General features: G+C 36.0%; 1 protein-coding gene across 1 annotated transcript; it reads right to left on the bottom strand.

Moving 5' to 3' along the window:
• Positions 1 to 8,435: 8,435 nt before the first annotated feature.
• LOC118992595 (patched domain-containing protein 4) lies at positions 8,436 to 10,396 on the bottom strand. The gene has a single exon (XM_037054579.1). The coding sequence runs from the start codon at positions 10,286 to 10,288 to the stop codon at positions 8,756 to 8,758; it is 1,533 nt and encodes a 510-aa protein (XP_036910474.1). The 5' UTR covers positions 10,289 to 10,396; the 3' UTR covers positions 8,436 to 8,755.
• Between the last annotated feature and the right edge of the window lie 9,230 nt (positions 10,397 to 19,626).

Raw genomic sequence — 19,626 nt, 5'->3', positions numbered from 1 at the left:
ATTTTTAAAACCCATGATTCGATGAAGGACTAAAGAAGTACAGATTGTTATGTTACATTGTCATGTAACGAGATGTTAGAAAATTTAATTTCTCACTTAGAAGAATTCCTAAAGGATTGGAGGCCCAGAGATCCTAGAGATTAGATAAAGAAGTCAGGTGTTATGACATTCTGTGGGGCGCTTCATAGTAACAATAAGAAATGAGGCACAGCCCAGCTTACAGCATTTGGCATACTTATTTAGAAGGAATTGGTAAAGTCAGTTGACTCCAGGAACTAAAGAGTAAACACCTGTACCATCTGTTACTGTTTTTTTAAAAAAATATTTTATTTATTTATCTTTAGAGAGAAAGAGAAGGAGAGAGGGAGAGAAATATCAATGTATGTTTGCCTCTCATGCCTCCCCTGCTGGGAACTGGCCTGCAACCCAGGCATGTGCCCTGACTGGGAATCAAACCGCGATCCTGTGGTTCGCAGGCCCATGCTCAATCCACTGAGCCACAGCAGCCAGGGCTATTACTGTTTTAATATGCCAATTATTCCTTATTATGACCAATAGAACTAGATTATTTTTGTTGTTAAAATAAGAGAATAACATAGTCAGAAATAATGTAAATAACTTTGCTTAGTGGCATTATGGTTAACATAACTAAGATGACATCTTTGTAAGTAGCTAAGACTGTTATTTTCCTTAAGGATTTTACCTTTAGGCTTTAGAGCTAGATTTCTTAAACAGAATAATCCTGAGGAATTTCACTAAAACTATTATAACTCTGTGCATCCAAAGAAGAAAAATAATAATGAAATAAACAAGGAAATATTTGCAACACATTTCCCCTTGATTGAATTAGAGATTAATATAATTATTGAATCTGTATTTACATGTGAAAGTCTATGAGGAATAATTTGTTATTTCTTTATTTCTTATTATAGTTATAAAAACCTGGTCTATAATTTTTTTAACTTATAGAAAATGGAGGTAAACTTTTATAATGAACCAAAGGCAAGCAATTTGGAAATTTGGGTATTTGTGAAGATTTATGAGAATATTTGCTTCTCATGAAAAGCAAATAGATCTAAAATGGGCACTCAGGCATTTCCCTACTTTGAAGATATTTGGAGATGAAGATATAATTTAGATAATATTTTTTGATATTGACATTATGTTAAAAATTCTTTTTTAAGCTTTCCTAAGTAAGTAGCTTTAGTTTTAGAGCCCAAAATACAAAGCAGAGAGCTTTAGGTGTTTTTTTAATTTATATGCACTATTTGTAGAAGTAATAATGAGACTTCATGAATGATATGTGGTAAGAACCAATATGTCATTAAACATTAAAAAATAATGTTCTTGGAAAAAACATCTGAAAATGGTGGGTTTCTATTGGATTATATTGATAAGACACTGGAGTCTCATAATTTTGTACTTCTTATAATCCTTCTTAATTTTGTTAGATAAATTAGTATTTTGTTTAACCAGAATTAAGAGTAAGTGAGATTTTATTTTAGGAAAAGAAATGAAGGTGTTCAACTTTTACTTTTATTTCTACCACTTGGTTATGCATGGGTGAAAAGAATTTCTTCACATAGTTTTCTTCTCACTGATTCTAACATTTCCAAAAATGACCTGCATTTTCAGAACTTCAGTTCAGCTAAAAATAATAGTAATGGCATTTGGGAGAAAAGAAAACCTAAGTAAAATGCCAAATACTGGTAACTTTTAGAAAAGTTTGCTTAGGGTAAATAAGCAAAGTCCATTTTCCCTCCATGAATAAAAAGTTCACTTGGAATTTTTACTAAAGTCATTCATAGATTATTTGAATATCGTGCACTTCACTAGGTAAAACACTGACTCAAAGTCAATGTCAGGTTACTTCTCTTTCTGAACCATATTTTGTGCTCTGGGATGTCTGTAGAGAGACAACCAAACAACTGCCCTGAGAGATTTCATATTAACAGATATTATATTAACCAGAATGCACAATTAGGACTGCATGTATGGTGTGTCTTTTACATTTAGCCTGGTCTACATTTATGGAGTGAAAGAACATCAAGGAGAAGTGATAAATAATATTGCTTAGTGGCTCTAATATATTGTCATTTAATCTAAGGTTGCATGCCATTTTGTCCTTAAATACCCTTATGAGGTAGCTTAGAGAGATCTTTGCCCTTTACAAACTGTGACAGATTTCTTATTTAAAAACAGAAAGTTTATTGCTGAAAAATACGCATAACTAACAAGAAAATAGAAGTTTTTACTTCAGCTCTGCTAAACTTGGGGATATTTGCACTGCTGAATTTAAGCTATAATCTATCAGTACCTAGCACTTTTATGTTTGCAAAGAAGAGATACCAGAATTTCTTGATTGTACCTCAAAATAGATGCTGCGCACTGCAGCAGGACTTGCAGGAATATGACAGTTTGGTCTTTTTGCATCTCTGTTATTGTGGCTCACAATAGCCAGCAAATTAACAAAATAGAATGATGGAAGGCATTTCAGTTTCCAGGGGGAGATTCACCTGGCCATCTTAAATTAGATAAAGACTCCCCACAGCATACTGTAGGCTGCCCTGCTGAAATCCAAGCTAATGAATTTACAGGACAGGAAAGCAACACAGGTAGAATACTCTCTACTTTTCCTTTACCCGTGGCAATCTCTCTTAGTTACTCGTAGGGAGTTCTTCAAGTTCTTATTTCTCCACTGCTCTGACAGTGGGTAATACAGCTGCACTAATAACCGTGAAAATAGAGTAAAAGGAAACCATCCCATTCCTGTATCTGGTGGTGCCATTAGCCCCGTGGGAAACCAGAAGACAGTTACAAATGACTTCTAAAAATCCCAGTTCAGATAAGTACAAACATGTGACATGAAGCAGGGACCACACATAACTAGCCGATGTTGTTGCTCATCTGTTTCTAACGCTTCTTCGTTTCTTTCTTATTTTTAGACTTTATTATTATCATGACCCTTGAAATCTTTCTTAGGAAAAACTTTAACTGGGAAAAAATAGTAGGGACTGGCTTTCTGTGATTTATGAAAGGGCAAATTTAGTAATTATCTTTAATAAATACTTAATACATTAAAATTATGTACCTTATTGAATTTCTCAGATTAGGGTACAAGCCCATTTAATTTTAACAATATGTTTAGAGGTACAGAAGAAATATGATGTTATCTGTAGGCAACTCATCTGTATTATTCTAGTATATGATTTGTGACCCTATGTACTTCTCTGTGTGAATTGTTTTTTTATTTGATAACTAAAGCAAGTGACTTTTCTATTGGCAACAGATAGGTGCTCATTAAGTACAGAGAAAACATCAAAAGAGTGTTCATTATGCCTCAAGGATGTACAAAATCGAATCAATGCCAACAGCCATCCCTGGAAATGAAAAATGCTTATCTGGGAACTTATTTGAAACTTCTTTTCAAGGAGTATCCTTAGTAGCCTACTTCACCCGTAAAGTAATCTGTATCTCAAGCTTGCTGGTTCATGTTTGAAAATTCAGGAGCACTTTTCCTGCAGAGATCAGGTTATGAATCTAACAAATAAGGAGAAATCTTGAAGTGGGATATATTTGCATATACTTAATTTGCCAGCAGTTAAGAATCTATACTTTTGAGGTGCTGGGCAATTCTCTGTGCTATATCCTAAACTGTAAAATGTGTGGAATTTTTCCACCTGTTCCATCACACCTACTTACAGGCATCCTAATTATTAAGCACGTGGGCTCATTTCTCAGCATCCTTTTAATCTTACTCCAAATGTTGCCTGATCCAACTCCATAAGACTTCAAAAACAAAACAATATCTCTTGCTCTTCTAACTAAAACATAATGGTGAGTCCAATGCTGGTAATTTAGCTTAGAAATCAAAGTAATTTATTGCTATTATACCTATATATACTCCTTCCCATGCTGGACCACATACAACAACCTTTGTTGCTTTCATTTATGATTTTTCTGCTTTCATTTGGGTAAAGATATTTGTAGTCATGACTTTGGAGATAAACCAGTAAAAAAATGAGCTCGTTTTCCCTCTACATGATGTACTGGCAGATCATAGCTTACAAAAGGATGGTGTAAATGCCTGCACCACAGTGATGATGCTCAGTTTTATATTTAGATTCAAGATGGGGAGATTTCAAGGGCATAATAATTCAACTGTAGACGGGTTTTGAATCAATGTCATAAAATTTGTCACAATTATTTTTTGAAACACAGAAAGAACAAAATATCTTATTTGTTGTTGTTTTTTTTTTAAAGGAATAAAATTGCTTTTAGATCTCTTTTGGAATAAATTAGGTTTCAGGTTCACATTTGAAAGGATTATTGTCTATGGCCATACCACCTTGAACGTGATCTCCTCTGAAAGGATTATCAGCATTATCTGTAAACATCAATACAATAGACTGAACAGAGAGATCCCTCTAGAAAGAGGTTAAGCAGATAACTGGATTCTCCAATCCACAGGAGACAACATCTAAATTCCAGTTTCTAGGCATTTTATTCTAAGGATCACCATGACATTAGGAAGCACAGGACATTAAAGTATGCTTAATTACTGACTGACACATAATCTGGTATGTTCTTTATTTGGAAGCCAGGTTTAGCTTCTAGGATTTTCCAGAGGACATTATAGAAGAGATTGCTGCCATTGACATCCACAAAAGGCAATTTTTAAATCATTCCTCTTAGGATAGAACTTTCTATGGAATTTAGGTCCTTGGGACCAAAACTTACAAGGCATTTATTACTAGGTGATATGAAAATTTTAATAAATTGCAATAAGTTGCAATAACCATGAAAATAGTATATTTAAAAATGTACATACTATTAGTAACAATGCATGCATAGTGTCAAGCATTCATAACTATTTGGTCATAAAAATATGTGACTGTAATTATGATATTTACAGTCAACTTATAAAGATACATGTAATTCTGAATGGCAATAGTTAATCCCTAGCTCTAACCACAAGTCTAGATGGATTAATTTATTATGGGTAAGTATAATGGGTAATTACAAAATGGACAAAGCTCTCACCCTCTTGAATTCAAAAGTCAAGCATGGCTATTATAGCAACATAGGAGCTTCATTTGTCATAATTATTCTTCTAAGCTCACAAGAAAAAATCAAAATTCTGTGGAAATAAATAGAAATTAAATGGGAAAGAAACACTCACATGATACAACCACAGAAGAGAATAATTCTTTCACAGAATGTCCATGCACAACTTTCAAAGAGGTTTGCAGTCCCTGGAAGAATTCATTGGATGACGTTTAAGCGCACCCTTCATTAAAAAAGTCAGCATGTTCAAAATCAGCGTATGATTACCCTTAACTATAGGAGGTTAGGAATTTAACTTTTCGCCATATCTCTTTCTAAAATTTAGATGGGTACCTCTTTGAAGCTTTATTAACCCTCATAGAGAGTAAGCTCTTATGGTCTTTCTACTTTAAATATAAATTCTAATGAAAGAAAACAAATCCACATTCCAGTTTATATTCAGAAAAGGGGTAGTTTTTACAAACTTGAAATCTCTCACTTTAAGGGAAAAAAACCCCCACCACACTTCAACAATAAAATATTCTACACATCTGAGAAATTTCCTGCAGGTTTCTTCTCTTCTAGGATTTGATGGGCCATCTTCTAGTGGTAGATAAGTTCCTAATTGGAACACTACCAACATTTCACAAATGGACAAAACAATAAAAGTAAAATCGAAAAACCAGGAAGAGTTACTTACACACAAACTATCGAAAAAGGCAGAGGTTGAGTATTACCTGCAAATCATGATCTTATATTTTAGGATGTATTTTGGCATTCTTAGAATTCTTGGAAATACCTGTTTCAGGGTAAGGTTGGGAGGTCAGATGACATTTAATTAGATTCTTTGTGGGCCTAAATTACTTCCTGGGACTGAGTTAGGGCGTTGTGAGTGGTATATTAACTCTTCCAGGACAAGTACTTCCATTTCAATAAATTACTGCTATAGTTCACTGTAGAGTACCATGATGTCCTAGAAAAATAATGTCCTTTTCCAAATTCCACACTTCTAGTCACTTGAGCAATGAGAAATTCATATTTATCTTAGTCACTTTAATCCTTTAAGATACAACCCTCCCCAAAGTGTTTTCCCCTTCCAAATAGACACTGTACGTGAAGCAATGGTATTAGAACTGCCCCAGGGGTTAGATAATATACACCATTATCCTTATATGCATTCAGCAACTGACATGCTTGACTCTTTCTAAATTAGCCTGCCAACCTTCTTTGCATGTGAAATTGAGTAAGGTAATTAAGAAAAAATGACACAAATAGGCAAGCTTTTTAAAAATTGGTAAATCCTTGGGAATCTGGCATGCCGTAGAAAAAAATGGAGTGATATAGTTAATTTCTCAGGTGGAATTTCTCAGGTGATTACCTCTTATCTTTAGAAAGGATGTAAAATAAATATTAATAAATGATGACCAGATTGTGTAAAAAGAATCCCCCCCCAAAAGAATAACCCCAACTCCTCAGAAACTTCTACTTCAGATATGAGACCATGGCCTTCATGTTTATCAGTGCCAAACACTAGTTCACCATAGCAGAGCAGTTCAGGAGGTAAAAGGCTAAGGTTATCTGTGACGTGACTTTATGAATAATGTAAGAACAATAACCCTATGCTTATGGCAATTATTTTCCATCCTCAGTCTATTGATATTGTGCCCAGATTAACACAACTGTTAAGACATAGATAATTTCTAACAGGAACTCAGTTACCTCAAGGTAGGACAAAACAAATGCCATTTAATAAAATAACATTTGGTTAAATATATATATTTTTTTAATTTCAGAGGCAGTTCTCTTCTCCCTTAATATTGTGGTAAATTCCATTTGTAAAAGTTACACTTGTTTTGTTGCTGTATTAATCTATAAACTTCATTTCCAAAACCTATGTCTACCAAAATTTTTTTCTAAACTTAACTGAGTTCAAGGGATTGGCTTCTTTTGTTTTTGGATTTTAATATTTTAATTTCAATGAAAATATACAACCAAAGTTGGTAGGGAACAGTAACTCTTCTCCAGGTAAAAGGGCTTACTAAAGGATTGTATAATCATTTAACATTTGTTCAGACCTACCTGAAAATTAACTTATTCTACTACTTGGAATAGGAAAAGGCATTTTCTAGTAATTTTCCGTGACAGGAAGCAGAGCGCTAATCCAAGTGAGCACCCAACAGACTGAGTCTATCTGCTGGGGAGCAGTTTCTAACTTGAGATCAACAAACACATTTACCTCAGCACTTCTTTGAGAGAGAATTCGGTAGCAGTTACAAGTAATATGTCACCTGTGGAGAGCTACTATCACCCTAGAAGGTGGGCCAAACGAGGAGCACTGTTCAGATAACAAGAAAAATGATACAGCAAGAAGCTACAAAACGATATTGCAGTAGTTATAGTGACCACTATGGTAGTGATTGTGGCCTGGGTTAATGTTCCAAGTATCAATGCAAGGAACACAATAGACTTTATGGGATTAGAATATTTTTTTTTACACTGAGAACCAGTTGATGGTGTATGATGAGTGACGACGGTCCATTTACTCTATTTCATTCCACAAGTTTCTTAGTTATGTCTCCTTTCTTCTATGGTAATTATCTATATCCCACAGCAATATATTTTCACCATCTAAAATGAGAGCACTATAACTATTGAATACACGAGCTCACACAAACACACACACACACAAAGACACACACTCGTGCACCCTTATACACATATGTATAGACAATATGTGTAAAGTGCTCATTTGCAGTGGGTGAGCTCTCTGAATGTAACCAAATCAGCCTCCTCAAATACAGAGAACCGTTAAAAGCCAATAAAAAGCCATATCGACTATTTAGCTCTAACAGGAGATTTTAAACCTTGTTCATGTGGTATTTAATTTAAGTGCCTATTGTGTTTTTTGCCAAGTTATCCAAAGTAAGAATCTCAAAGATTAACAACATGATATGCAGAATCTAATAGGTTCACAGCTCTGTTTATTTTGTTTAATGCAGTTGAATAATACTCTTGCTGCTAAGACACTTGAGTTGATTTGGAGTGACCACGGATGCTCCTGTATTTGGTTGGCTAAGGCTGATTTGACTTCCTAGAGAAAGGCCAGCTTGTCTGCAAATGGACATCTCCCTCCACACGAATATCAATGCATACTAAAGACAAATCTAAGTATATGTATATATAATATATATACATATATATATATACACATAAAATGGATTGGGAAGACCTTTGGTTCAGACAGGATTAAATATGTACTTCCCAAGTGCATAGGTTTCTTTTGACTAACCCATTCAAAAAACAAATATGAAAAGTGCCATGGCAATTTTTGACATTTTTTATGTCTTTTTCCCTATTTGGAGGCCCCCTTTCCTCATTCTCTGTCTCTCCTAAGCATTTTATTTTTGAAAACAGTTGTGTTTTTTGGCCTTCTAATATTTCATTGATTCATCCATTCCATGAAAGAACTCTTAGATCATATTCAGAAACTTATCTTTAGTGGAGAAAAGGTTGTAAAGAACTTTCTCCCTTTCTTTGATTCTCTCTTCCCTCCAAGAAGTGGACACTTTGATGTGTAATGAATAATTCACTCTTGATCTGACTTGCTTTGTTACTCCTGGCCAGCCCAAGCAGCTGAGGTCTGGGCTTTACTCGCCCTGCATCGTTGTGCAATACTGGAAAAGAAAAATAATCCATTAGTCTACACCCATCAGACTGTGGTGACGTGATCAGGGTTCTCTTGAATTTCTATGCATTCAATTTCCTCTCTCTCCTTTCGTTTGGCACGTTTCTTTTTCTTGTGGTGCTTTTTGGAAGGAGGGAAAAAGGTTAGGAACACAGGTAAGATAACAAAACAGTGCAGAAGTGTGCAACCCCCAGTGAGCAGCAAGCATTTGAACAGTGTGAAGGTCAGGTTCGAAGGCACAAATAGGAGGGGGACCAACCCAATAAGAAAAGAAGTAATATTTTGCAAAATGGCTGTCCCATGCTCTTGCAGAGAGCTTTTTATACATTGCGTTCGGGTGTGCTCGGTTGCTAATACAAATGTGTAAAGCAGTGGTGCACAGTGGTCAATGGCAAAATTTAAAGTGTAGATAAGGCACAGGATAGAAATGCAATCCATGTCGACATTCCATAATGTCATTAAGCCCAGAACGCCCAGCTCAATTGAGGTGACACTAAGAATTAGCCAGAAGTTTCCCAGAGGGTGGATCACTAGGAAAAAAGTAAGGACTAACACCAGGAGCACACCAAAGCCTGCAATCAGAACAGGCACTGTGACAGACAAGCCGTAATGGTCCATGAACACAAAGGAGGGGTTGAACACAATGAATCGGATACTCTTTGAGAGGGACAGGGGCCTCAGCTTTTCCAACACTTCTATGACTTCCTTCTGCTGGTCTCTGTTAGTTCTTGCTACCAGATACAAACGAGATGCAATGATGTTATTTTCATCCCCTGCCTTGGAGAAGATGATGTCATTTCGAAAGTGCTGGAATTCTGGCTTTTTTAAAAAGGAACTCTGTAGGACACTGATAAAGTCACTCTTGTTATTGGCACTGATGTTGCTAACTTTCAGGAACTGGTAATACTGCTCCACCCAGGACACTGCAGTGAACCCACTACAGAGTCTCCGTAGATCCTCCTGGACACTGCTGTTCCAGTACTCAAGGGGCTCATAGACGTAGAATCCTATCACGGGGCTGTAGTTGCTGAAATATTTCTGCTGAACCATGGCATAGGAAACGCTTGGGGAATCACTGGCTAGCAAATTGATGATGTCAGCTCGGTCACTGATCTGCAGGCATCCCATGAATGAGAAGGAGGCATAAATGAGATAGAGGATGACAACAAATGGCTTCACGTAGATATTGGTAATCCACTCATTGTAATGTTCACGGAGGAAGTGCTGAATAAAGTGGTGCTGGTAAGGGTTCGTCTCATGATGGGATGTCTGTTGATGCCCATCACTCATCACTGTCTGGAACCACATAGGTTTGCGGTCCAGGTATTCTGCAGAAGGGATTTTACAGCAAAAGATGCTGTGGTAACGGTTTTGCTCTAGCTGGCCAGCAAAGACCAGACAGGAGCCAAAGAAAGAAAAAATGTAGAAGTAGTTTAACAGAATGGAAACACACATGTTCTGACAGAAGACTTTTACAGCCTCTATGTTTGTGAATGGGCTGGCACCCATGCCAAAGGTAATGAGGTACAGGGAGCTGGTCATAGTGTACGTGACCATCACATCAGAATAGGCATCTGCTACCCTGTCTTTGAAGGGCAAATTTTCTCTGGTTCTCCGCCATCCAGACAGAAGCTCAAATACTCCTTTAGTTCCATGACCTAATTTGAAGAAAAGAAGAAAAAAATAATTGTTTTTATTTCCTCCTATAGTTCAAGTGAATTCCTGATAGATTATCTAACAAATTTTATTTGGTTGCTCCATGTGTCCATCTTAGGAAAGTCCAGTTTATTGTAAGTGTTGGGAAAAATAAAACATTTATTGCCCGGTCTATTAATTTGACAAGTTGTGATATAATATGATGTTACCTGCATACACACTGTCTCCTTAAATGGATTATAAATGGTCAAGGGCAGGGCTATTACCTGTGCATCTTCAAATGCCCCCAATATCAATTCAGTGCTTGATCAACTGAGGTATTGACTGATAATCCCTAACCTTCATTTCAAGCTGATTTACATGCTGATTTAGAAAATTATATCATGATTTTAAACACATAAAAATGGCTCTAAGTTGATTTTGCAATGTTAATAATCAGCTCGGTAGCCAAATGGCTTAGAAACAAATTCCTGTAGATTTTATTAGTTAATGTTGAATATGAGTCCAAAAAAATTCTTCCAGATCAAATAAAAGACGGGGCAAGGCCTTCAGAGATCACAGCAAGCATTTCCTTTAGGCTTATCACAGAGTCTTTATTGACAATAATGTATGCTGACTAAATGTTTGACTCCCTCATTAAAGTGGATAGAGAATGCTTCTTTTTATTACCAACTTCTGTGAACACTTTGATAATGGTAAATGGATAAAAAATTTATTCAACCTACTTAAGTACCTACTATGTGCCAGAAACAGTTAGATACTGACATGTTTTATTTAAGGAATTGACAGCTCTTAAGATACCTTCACTTGCTTCTTAATTAGCAACATCAGAAATCGTAAAGTTATACCATACCTGCAATTTATCTTTTTTCACTTGCCTGGATTAGCTCTGTCAAATACTACCCTTGATACATCAGTTGATAACTGTCTGACTGAGTGAAAATCTTCATAAACCATCAGTCTTGCCCTGGTAGCCATAGCAGTACAACACACAAACCCTTTCTATGAATGGATAGAAGATATGTTCTCCAAGAAATCCATTAGACAAAAATATGGCATAAGTGTACAAAAGCGAACTAGTGTAAGAAATCCTGGAAAGTGGAATCTAAGACTGACAGTAGGCTGGCAGGCAGAGATAGGCAGCGGCAGATTCTGCTATGACTTGGGGCCTTTGCTGAGATACCACTGGAACCAATGATGATAAGCCCAGCTTTTCAGAGCAGCTGGGCCAATCCTGGGAGCAGCCAAGCCCAGAGGAATCAGCCACAAACTGTGGATTGCTTTTACCTTCAAATAAGTTGTTGAACGCTATGCATGAACAACACCTGATACTGGCTCGCACAAAATCAGAGCCATAACCAAAGGGAGAGCCCAGCAGGCAAGCACTAAACTCTGCTGAGATGAACTTCACCTTGCTCTTTTTCATTTATGTGCATTACTTTTTTATAGCCTTACTATTTTTTCTATTTTATCTTTTTCGTCTGTTTTTGTTGCTCTATTCTCTCTTTCACATCTCTTATTTTACTCTTACCTTTGACTGCCCCATTGTTTCCTTCTTCTCTCCTTATTTTTGTCATTCTTTCTCTTTCTTTTTTTAAGATTTTATTTATTTATTTAGAGAGAGGGAAAGGGAAGGAGAAAGAGAGAGAGAGAAACATCAGTGTGTGATTTACTCTCATGTGGACCCCCCAGGGACTTGGCCTACAACCCAGGCATGTGCCCTGACTGGGAATCTAACTGGCGACCCTTTGGTTCACAGCCTGAGCTCAGTCCCTGAGCTATACCAGCCAGGGCATTCTTTCTTTTTCTTTGAACATTTTTCCCGTTTCCCTCTTTCAATTCATTATTCATATTAGTTCTTTTCCCTTTTCTTTTTCTGTAGTCATTTTTCTGTCCCATGGCCTTCTCTTACTCTTTATTCCCCCTTTCCCTGATATTACATTTCTCTTTCCACTGTTACTATTTTTGATCTTTTGTCAATGATATTGCTATTGCCGGGGGGTGCTTGTTTTGGTTACCTTTTTTGTGTTGTTTTGCTTTGTTCTATCAACACCTGTATAACAGTGCACAAGACACAGTGGAGATTAAGCCTCTCAGTCAAACAACTAGAGGGGAGATTCCAACAACAAATAGGCCAACAACATTCAGGCCCCAAATACAGTAGGAGATTGCGCACAATCCACATAAAGGGTATTCCCAGAGCATCCAGATCAGGTACCACAGAATTCCATGCACATAAGCCCACACCACAAGACAGGAGATAAAGAAACAACCTCCAAATGAAAGAAAAGGAGAAATCCCCAGAAAAAGAGCTAAATGAAATTGAGGCAAGCAGATCGTCACACAGGGAATTCAAAATAATGGTTATAAGGATGCTCTAGTAACTTAATAAGAACTACATCAACATGAAAAAAGACATAGAAACGATAAATAAGAACTAGCTGGAAGTGAAGAATACACTAGAAAGAATTAAAATCAGGGTCGATGAAGTAGAGGAACAAGTCAACAATTTGGAAGACATGATGAAAAAATACATTCACTCAGAACAACAAAATGAAGAAAGACTTAAAAAGTGTGAGGATAGTGTAAGAGAGCTTTGGGACAACATAAAATGGAACAATATTTGTATCATAGAGATACTAGAAGGAGAAGAAAGGGAAGAGGTGTTTGAAAGCCTGTTTGAAGAAATAATGACAGAAAACTTCCTTGACTTGGTGAGGGAGAGTCATGCAGATTCAGGAAGCACGAGAATCCCAATCAAGATGAACCCAAAGAGGCCCACATCAAGACACTACAAAATAGCAAACTTAAAACATAAAGAGAGAATCTTAAAGGCAGTGAGACAGAAACAGTTAGTTGCCTAAAAGGGAGGTCCAATAAGGCATCCAGCTGATTTCTCAGCAGAAATACTACAGGCCAGAGGGACTGACATGAGATATCCTAAGTAATGAAAAATAAGCATTTGTAACCAAGACTACTCTATCTAGCAAGGCTCTCATTTTAAAATGGAAGGTGAAATAAAGTGCTTCAAAGACCAAAAAAAAAAAAAAAAAAGCCAAAGGTGTGCATCTCCACCAAACCAGCATTTCAAGAGATGCTAAAGGGACTGCTTTAAGAGGAAGAAAATGAAATATATATGGAGAGAGGAACACAGGTACAAAGGGAAAAATGGCAATGGATAAGCACCTATCAACAATAACCTTTCATGTAATGGATTGAATGCTCTAATCAAAAGACATAGGGTGGCTGAATGTGTGGAAAAAGATGACCTCCATATATACTACCTGTACAAAAGCCACCTCAGAACAAGACATTTACACAGACTGAAAATGAGGAAATAGGAAAAAATATCCCAAGCGAACAGACAGCAAAGGAAAGCTGGCAGAGCAATACTTCTATCTGACAAAATAGACTTCAAACTAAAGACCATAACAAGAAACAAAGAAGGTCATGATATAACATGCAAAGGGTCAGTCCAACAAGAGGATATAATCCTTGTAAACATATATGCAACCAACAGAGGGCACCTAAACACATAAAGAAAATCTTGGAGGACTTAAAAAAAGAGTTCGACAAAAATAAAGTCATTGTAGGTTATTTTAGCACCGCACTGTCCATGGTGGACAGATTTTCCAGACAAAAAATCAACAAGGATATAGCAGCATTAAATGACACACTAGATCAAATGGATTTAATTTATCTGCAGAGCATTTCATCCCAAAGAAGCAGAATATACATTCTTTCCAAATGCACATAGATCATTCTCAAAAATAGACTACATGGTAGGACACAAAATAAGCCTTTGCAAATTCAAGAAAATTGTGACACATGGACATAAACTAAAGGGGGGATAGAGAGGGGGAGTGTGCAGGGTGGAGGGGAATGAAGGGAGAAAATGGGACAACTGTACTGGCATAATCAATAACATTAAAAAAAGAAAATTGAAATCATATCAAGCACTGTTTTTTATCATGATGGCTTAAAACTAGAAATCAAGCTCAAGAAAATAACTCAAAGACATTCATCCATGGAAGCTAAATAATATGTTATAAAATAATAAATGTGTTAAGAATGAGATCAAGGAAGAAATAAAAAAGTAGCTGGAAACCAGTGAAAATGTACACACAACAACCTGAAACCTCTGGGACACAGTGAAAGCAGGTGAGATGGAAGTTCTTATTATTACCATCTTTCCTTACCTAAGGAAAATAGAAAAATCTCAAATAAACAACCTAACCCTACATTTGAAAGAACTAGAGAAACAACAACAAAGCACAGAGTGAGTAGAAGGAATTAATCAATAACAGAGCAGAAATAAATGGCATAGAGACAAAAAAATTTAAAAAGCTCAACGAATCCAGGAGATGGTTTGTTGAAAAGATAAACAAAAGTAACAAATCTTTAACCAGATGTGTCAAGAAAAAAAAGAAAGAGAACCCGAATAAATAACATCAGAAATGAAAGAGGGGAATTTGCAACTGATACCACAGAAATACAAAAGATTGTAAGAAATTACTGAGGAGAATTACCCCATATTTTTCAGACCATAAGCCACACCTAGGTTTTAGAGGAAGAAAATAGAAAAAAAATTTGAAGCAAAAAATGTGGTAAAATATTTAATAACATAAATAACATAATATTTCACCGATGTAAATGTAAACAGAACTCAACAGCAGCATTAACAACCAAATTTATTATTCCTCCCAAATTTGGGGGGTGCATCATATAGTCTAAAATATGGTATATGCCAAGAAATTGGACAACCTGGGTAAAATGGATAAATTTCTAGAAACATACAACCTTCCAAAACTGAATCAGGAAGAATCTGAAAACCTGAATAGACCAATAACAACAGTGAAATTAAAGCAGTAATTAAAAAAAATTCCTAGCATACAAAAGCCATGGACCAGATGGCTTCACAAGTGAATTTTACCAAATATTTAAAGAAGAACTGCCCTGGCTGGTGTAGCTAAGTGGATGGAGCACAGGTCTGCAAACCAAAGGGTCTTTGGTTCAATTCTCAGTCAGGGTACATGCCTGGGTTGTGGGCCAGGTCCCCTGTCGGGGGCACACTAGAGGCAACTACACATTGATGTTTCTCTCCCTCTCTTTCTCCTTCCCTTCTCTCTAAAAATAAATAAATAAAATCTTTTTTAAAAAAAGAACTAATACCTATCCTCAAACTATTCCAAAAAATTCAAGAACAGGGAAACTTACAAACTCTTTTTATGAGGTCACTATTATCCTAATTCAAACACCAGTTCCAAAATACAACAAAGAAAGGAAATTATAGGCCAATATGTCTGATAAGCATAGATGCTAAAATGCTCAAACTGGATCCAGAAGTACATTATAAAGACCATACACTACAATCAAGTGGGATTCATCCAAGGGATGCATATATGGTACAATATTCAAAAGTTAATAAATGTGATGCATCATATAAACAAAATGAAAGACAAAAGTCATGTGATAATATTAATAGATGCAGAAAAAGCATTTGCTAAAACCCAACACCCATTTATGATAAAAAACACTCAGTGGAAATAGAACATACCTCAATATAATAAAGACTGAATATGAAAAACTTCCTGCCAACATCATAGTCATTGGGCAAAAACTAAAAGCATTTCCCTTAAAATCAGGAATAAGGGATGTCTGCTGTCACACTCTTACTCAGCATAGTACTGGAAGTCCTAGTCTCAGTGGTCAGACAAGAAGAAGAAAATAAAAAGCATCCAACTTGGAAATGAGAAAGTATAACTGTTATTATTTACAGACAACATGATATTGTACACAGAAAACCTTACAGTCTCCACCAAAAAACCCTACTCAACCAAATAAGTAAATGCAATTCCAATGAATAAGTGAATCTCACTACTCAGCAAAGTAGTGAGATATAAAGTCAATATTCATAAATTCATCACCTTTTTATGCACCCATAATGAACTATTAGAAAGAGAAAGTAAGAAAACAGTCCCATTTACTATTTCAAAAACAAAAAGGTAGTGCTAGGAATAAATTTAATGAAGTTGGTAAAAGGGCTGTACTTAAAAAGCTATAAGACACTGAAGAAAGAAATTGAGGAAAATACAAATAAGTGGAAGTTTATACCATGTTCTTGGATTGGAAGAATCAGCATTATTAAAATATCCATAGTACCCAAAGCAATCTATAGATTCAATGCAATTCGTATGCCAATGGCATATCTCACAAATCTAAAAAAAGTATTCCAAAAATCTTGAAAATGAAAAATGTTGGAGGGATCACAATACTTGATATCAAACTATACTATTAGGCCACAGTAATCAAAACAGCCTGATACTATCATAAGAACAGACAAATAGATCAATGGAACACAATAGAGAACCCAGAAATAAACCATGCTTTATGGTCAATTAATATTTGACAAAGGAAGCAATAGCATATAATAGAATAAAAACACTCCCTTCAGTAAATGGTGATGGGAGAACTGGACTGGTACATGCAAAAAAAATGAAAGTAGACCACCAACTTACACCATACACCATAAAAATCATAAAGGAAAACAGTAAAATTTTAGATATCTCACATAGCAATATTTTTGCTGATACATCTCCTAGGGCAAGGCAAATAAAGGAAAATATGAAAAAATGGGACTACATCAAATTAAAAACCTTCTGCACAGCTGAAGAAACCATCATGAAAATAAATAAGGAACTGATTGTATGGGAGAACATATTTTCCAATGATACATAGGACAAGGGTTTAATCTCTAAAATACATTTAAAAAGTATACAAGAAGACAAACAGTTTAACTCGAAAAATGGGCCCAGGACCTAAATAAGCATTTCTAGAAGGAGGACATACAGAGGGCCCAGAGACATACGAAAGGATGCTCATCATCACTAGCCATCAGAGAGATGCAAATTAAAACCACAATGAGATATCACCTCACACCTGCCAACCTGGCTATCATCAATAAGTCAATAAACGGTATGCACTGGTGAGGTTGTGGAGAAAAGGGAACCCTAGTGCAGTGTTGGTGGAAATGCAGACCGGTGCAACCACTGTGGAAAACAGTCTGGAATTCCTTCAAAAACATGTTTTGACCCAGAATTCCACTCCTGAAAATATGCCCAAAGAATCCTGGAACACCAGAGTAAACCATTTGTGCATCCCCATGTTCACAGCAGCGCTGTTTACAGCCTAAGTGCTGTAAACAGCCTAAGTGCCCATCGCTAGATGAGTGGATTAAAAAACCCAAAACAGTCATGCATTTATACAATGGAATGCTATGCAGCAGAAAAAATAGAAGGAATTCCTACCTTTTGTGACAGTATGGGTGGAACTGGGGACCCTTATGCTAATGTCAATAAGCCTGTCAGTGAAAGACAAATTCCATATGATCTCACATATTACGAGGAATCTAAAGAAAAAACTAACTAGTGCACAAAATAGAATCAGAGGCATAAAATCATGGAACAGACTGAGAGCTCTAAGATGGGTGGGAGGAGGTGGGGACTGACCAAAGGAGGGTGAGGGATTAGTCAAAGAACATACACGCAGGACCCCTGGACATGGACGATGGTATGGGAACTGACTATGGAAGTGAAGGGCTGGCTGGGTGGAAGAGGGCAAATGGGGGAAAAAATGAGACAATTGCAATAGTGTAAGAAATAAAATATTTTTAAACAGTTCCAAAAGGACCATTTCTGTATTAAAACAGATCAAATGTTGAGGCCAGTAAAGTTTGGAATGTTTGAAAAGAATATAGAATCATGTCTTAATTATAAAACTCTGAGGGTAGCCTACATTCATGATGACCTCTGGGAACTTGAAATGCTAAGATGTCAACCAGAATAAGATAGAAAGGCATCCTTATTTAATAAATATCCAATATTTCATTGAGGAAGGGAAAAGAAAAAAGAAAACTTAGAAAATGAACTTTGTGTGGCATTTAAATAATTGGAGTTCTGTATAACATATCTAACTTACTGCTTTAAGAAATATGTCATGGCTGAGGTCTTCTTATTATCACTGATTTTGTGTTGTTATAGAGTTCTCTAATTGGCCTACATCATTCCTTTCCTTCTCTGTCACTTTTATTTCAGACTACAATGTGCACAATTAAAACCTTCATTTCTCGGGCCACCATTCAACTAGGTGTGACATATTTCTGGACAGTGTGATATAACTGGAAGTCATTTAAGGATGCTTATTAGAAAACCAGAAGGAGCTTTGCCTTAAATGACATTATGCAGCCACCACAAGAGCCTTGGCCTACCTTCCTCTTGAATTATCTTTAAAGAAAATCAAATCTCCACTTGACTAAGGCACTGTAAGTAAGGCTGTTATATTCAGGAGAACCTATTCCCTACCAATTAAATTTTGTGGGTGAGTTAATGCCTACTCAAACCTCTTCTAAGGTGATTTAAGAATTCTTGCTTTAGAGTTAGACTATGGAATTTACAGGTTTAAATGTATGTAATGCTGATCTTTAATTTTAAAGATACATTGGTCCACCTATTCTGAGAGTTATTAACTGTTCATTGTTATTGTATTAGAGTTCTTATTCCAAAGTAAAGCCTGTTTATTCTCCAAAGTTATCTCTTCTGGGTCTCCAGTCAGGAATGATCCTTTAACCTAACAAATAGAAAGGGTTCTGAAAATTGCACTTAGATATAAGGTAAGGTGTTTCGTTTTGTTTTTGCAGACAATGATCTACTTTTTCTTACATTTAATTATTACCCCAACATATATGTACACTGGATTAAGTCAAATGATTCTTAATGTCAATTGTTCATGTATATCTTTTGCAAGACTCCTTGACCAAACAGGATACTTGTTCTTTTATTCCCTTGTTGAATTGTAACATTAGGATATTAGTTAAGGTAATTAAAATTATTCTTTAATCAGGGCACATCTCTTCTGAAACGAGGACTCTTGCTATCTTTGTAGCTACGAGGGGGGAATAGACTGCTCCGGGCTATAGCTAAATTTGGCTTGCCTTTGCTAATGGTCACTTTTATGGAATATTAGATACACTATGTAGGCCAAGGTGTTACTTTATATAGTCCACAGGTCTGTGTGTGTGGGGGGATGTGCTAAACTATATTAGGTTAAGTAATCCCTTTAAGAATGATAAAGACTAAAAACACAATTTCCAAACTTTGGAGATGGTATATTTTATCTCATTTGTAGATTTAGTTATTTTACAAAATATTACTACTAAAGTCACTCATTTGATTCTCACTATA

The sequence above is a fragment of the Sturnira hondurensis genome, unplaced genomic scaffold (assembly GCF_014824575.4).
Source record: "Sturnira hondurensis isolate 20B ecotype Veracruz unplaced genomic scaffold, ASM1482457v3 Scaffold0000880, whole genome shotgun sequence".
NCBI lineage: Eukaryota > Metazoa > Chordata > Mammalia > Chiroptera > Phyllostomidae > Sturnira > Sturnira hondurensis.
The sequence above is the reverse complement of the archived record's forward strand: the minus strand, read 5'-3'. Positions and strand labels throughout refer to the sequence as shown.

Bases quoted from the DNA above. Each gene is read 5' to 3' on its own strand.
- LOC118992595 (XM_037054579.1), bottom strand. From the start codon at position 10,288: ATGGTCACGTACACTATGACCAGCTCCCTGTACCTCATTACCTTTGGC.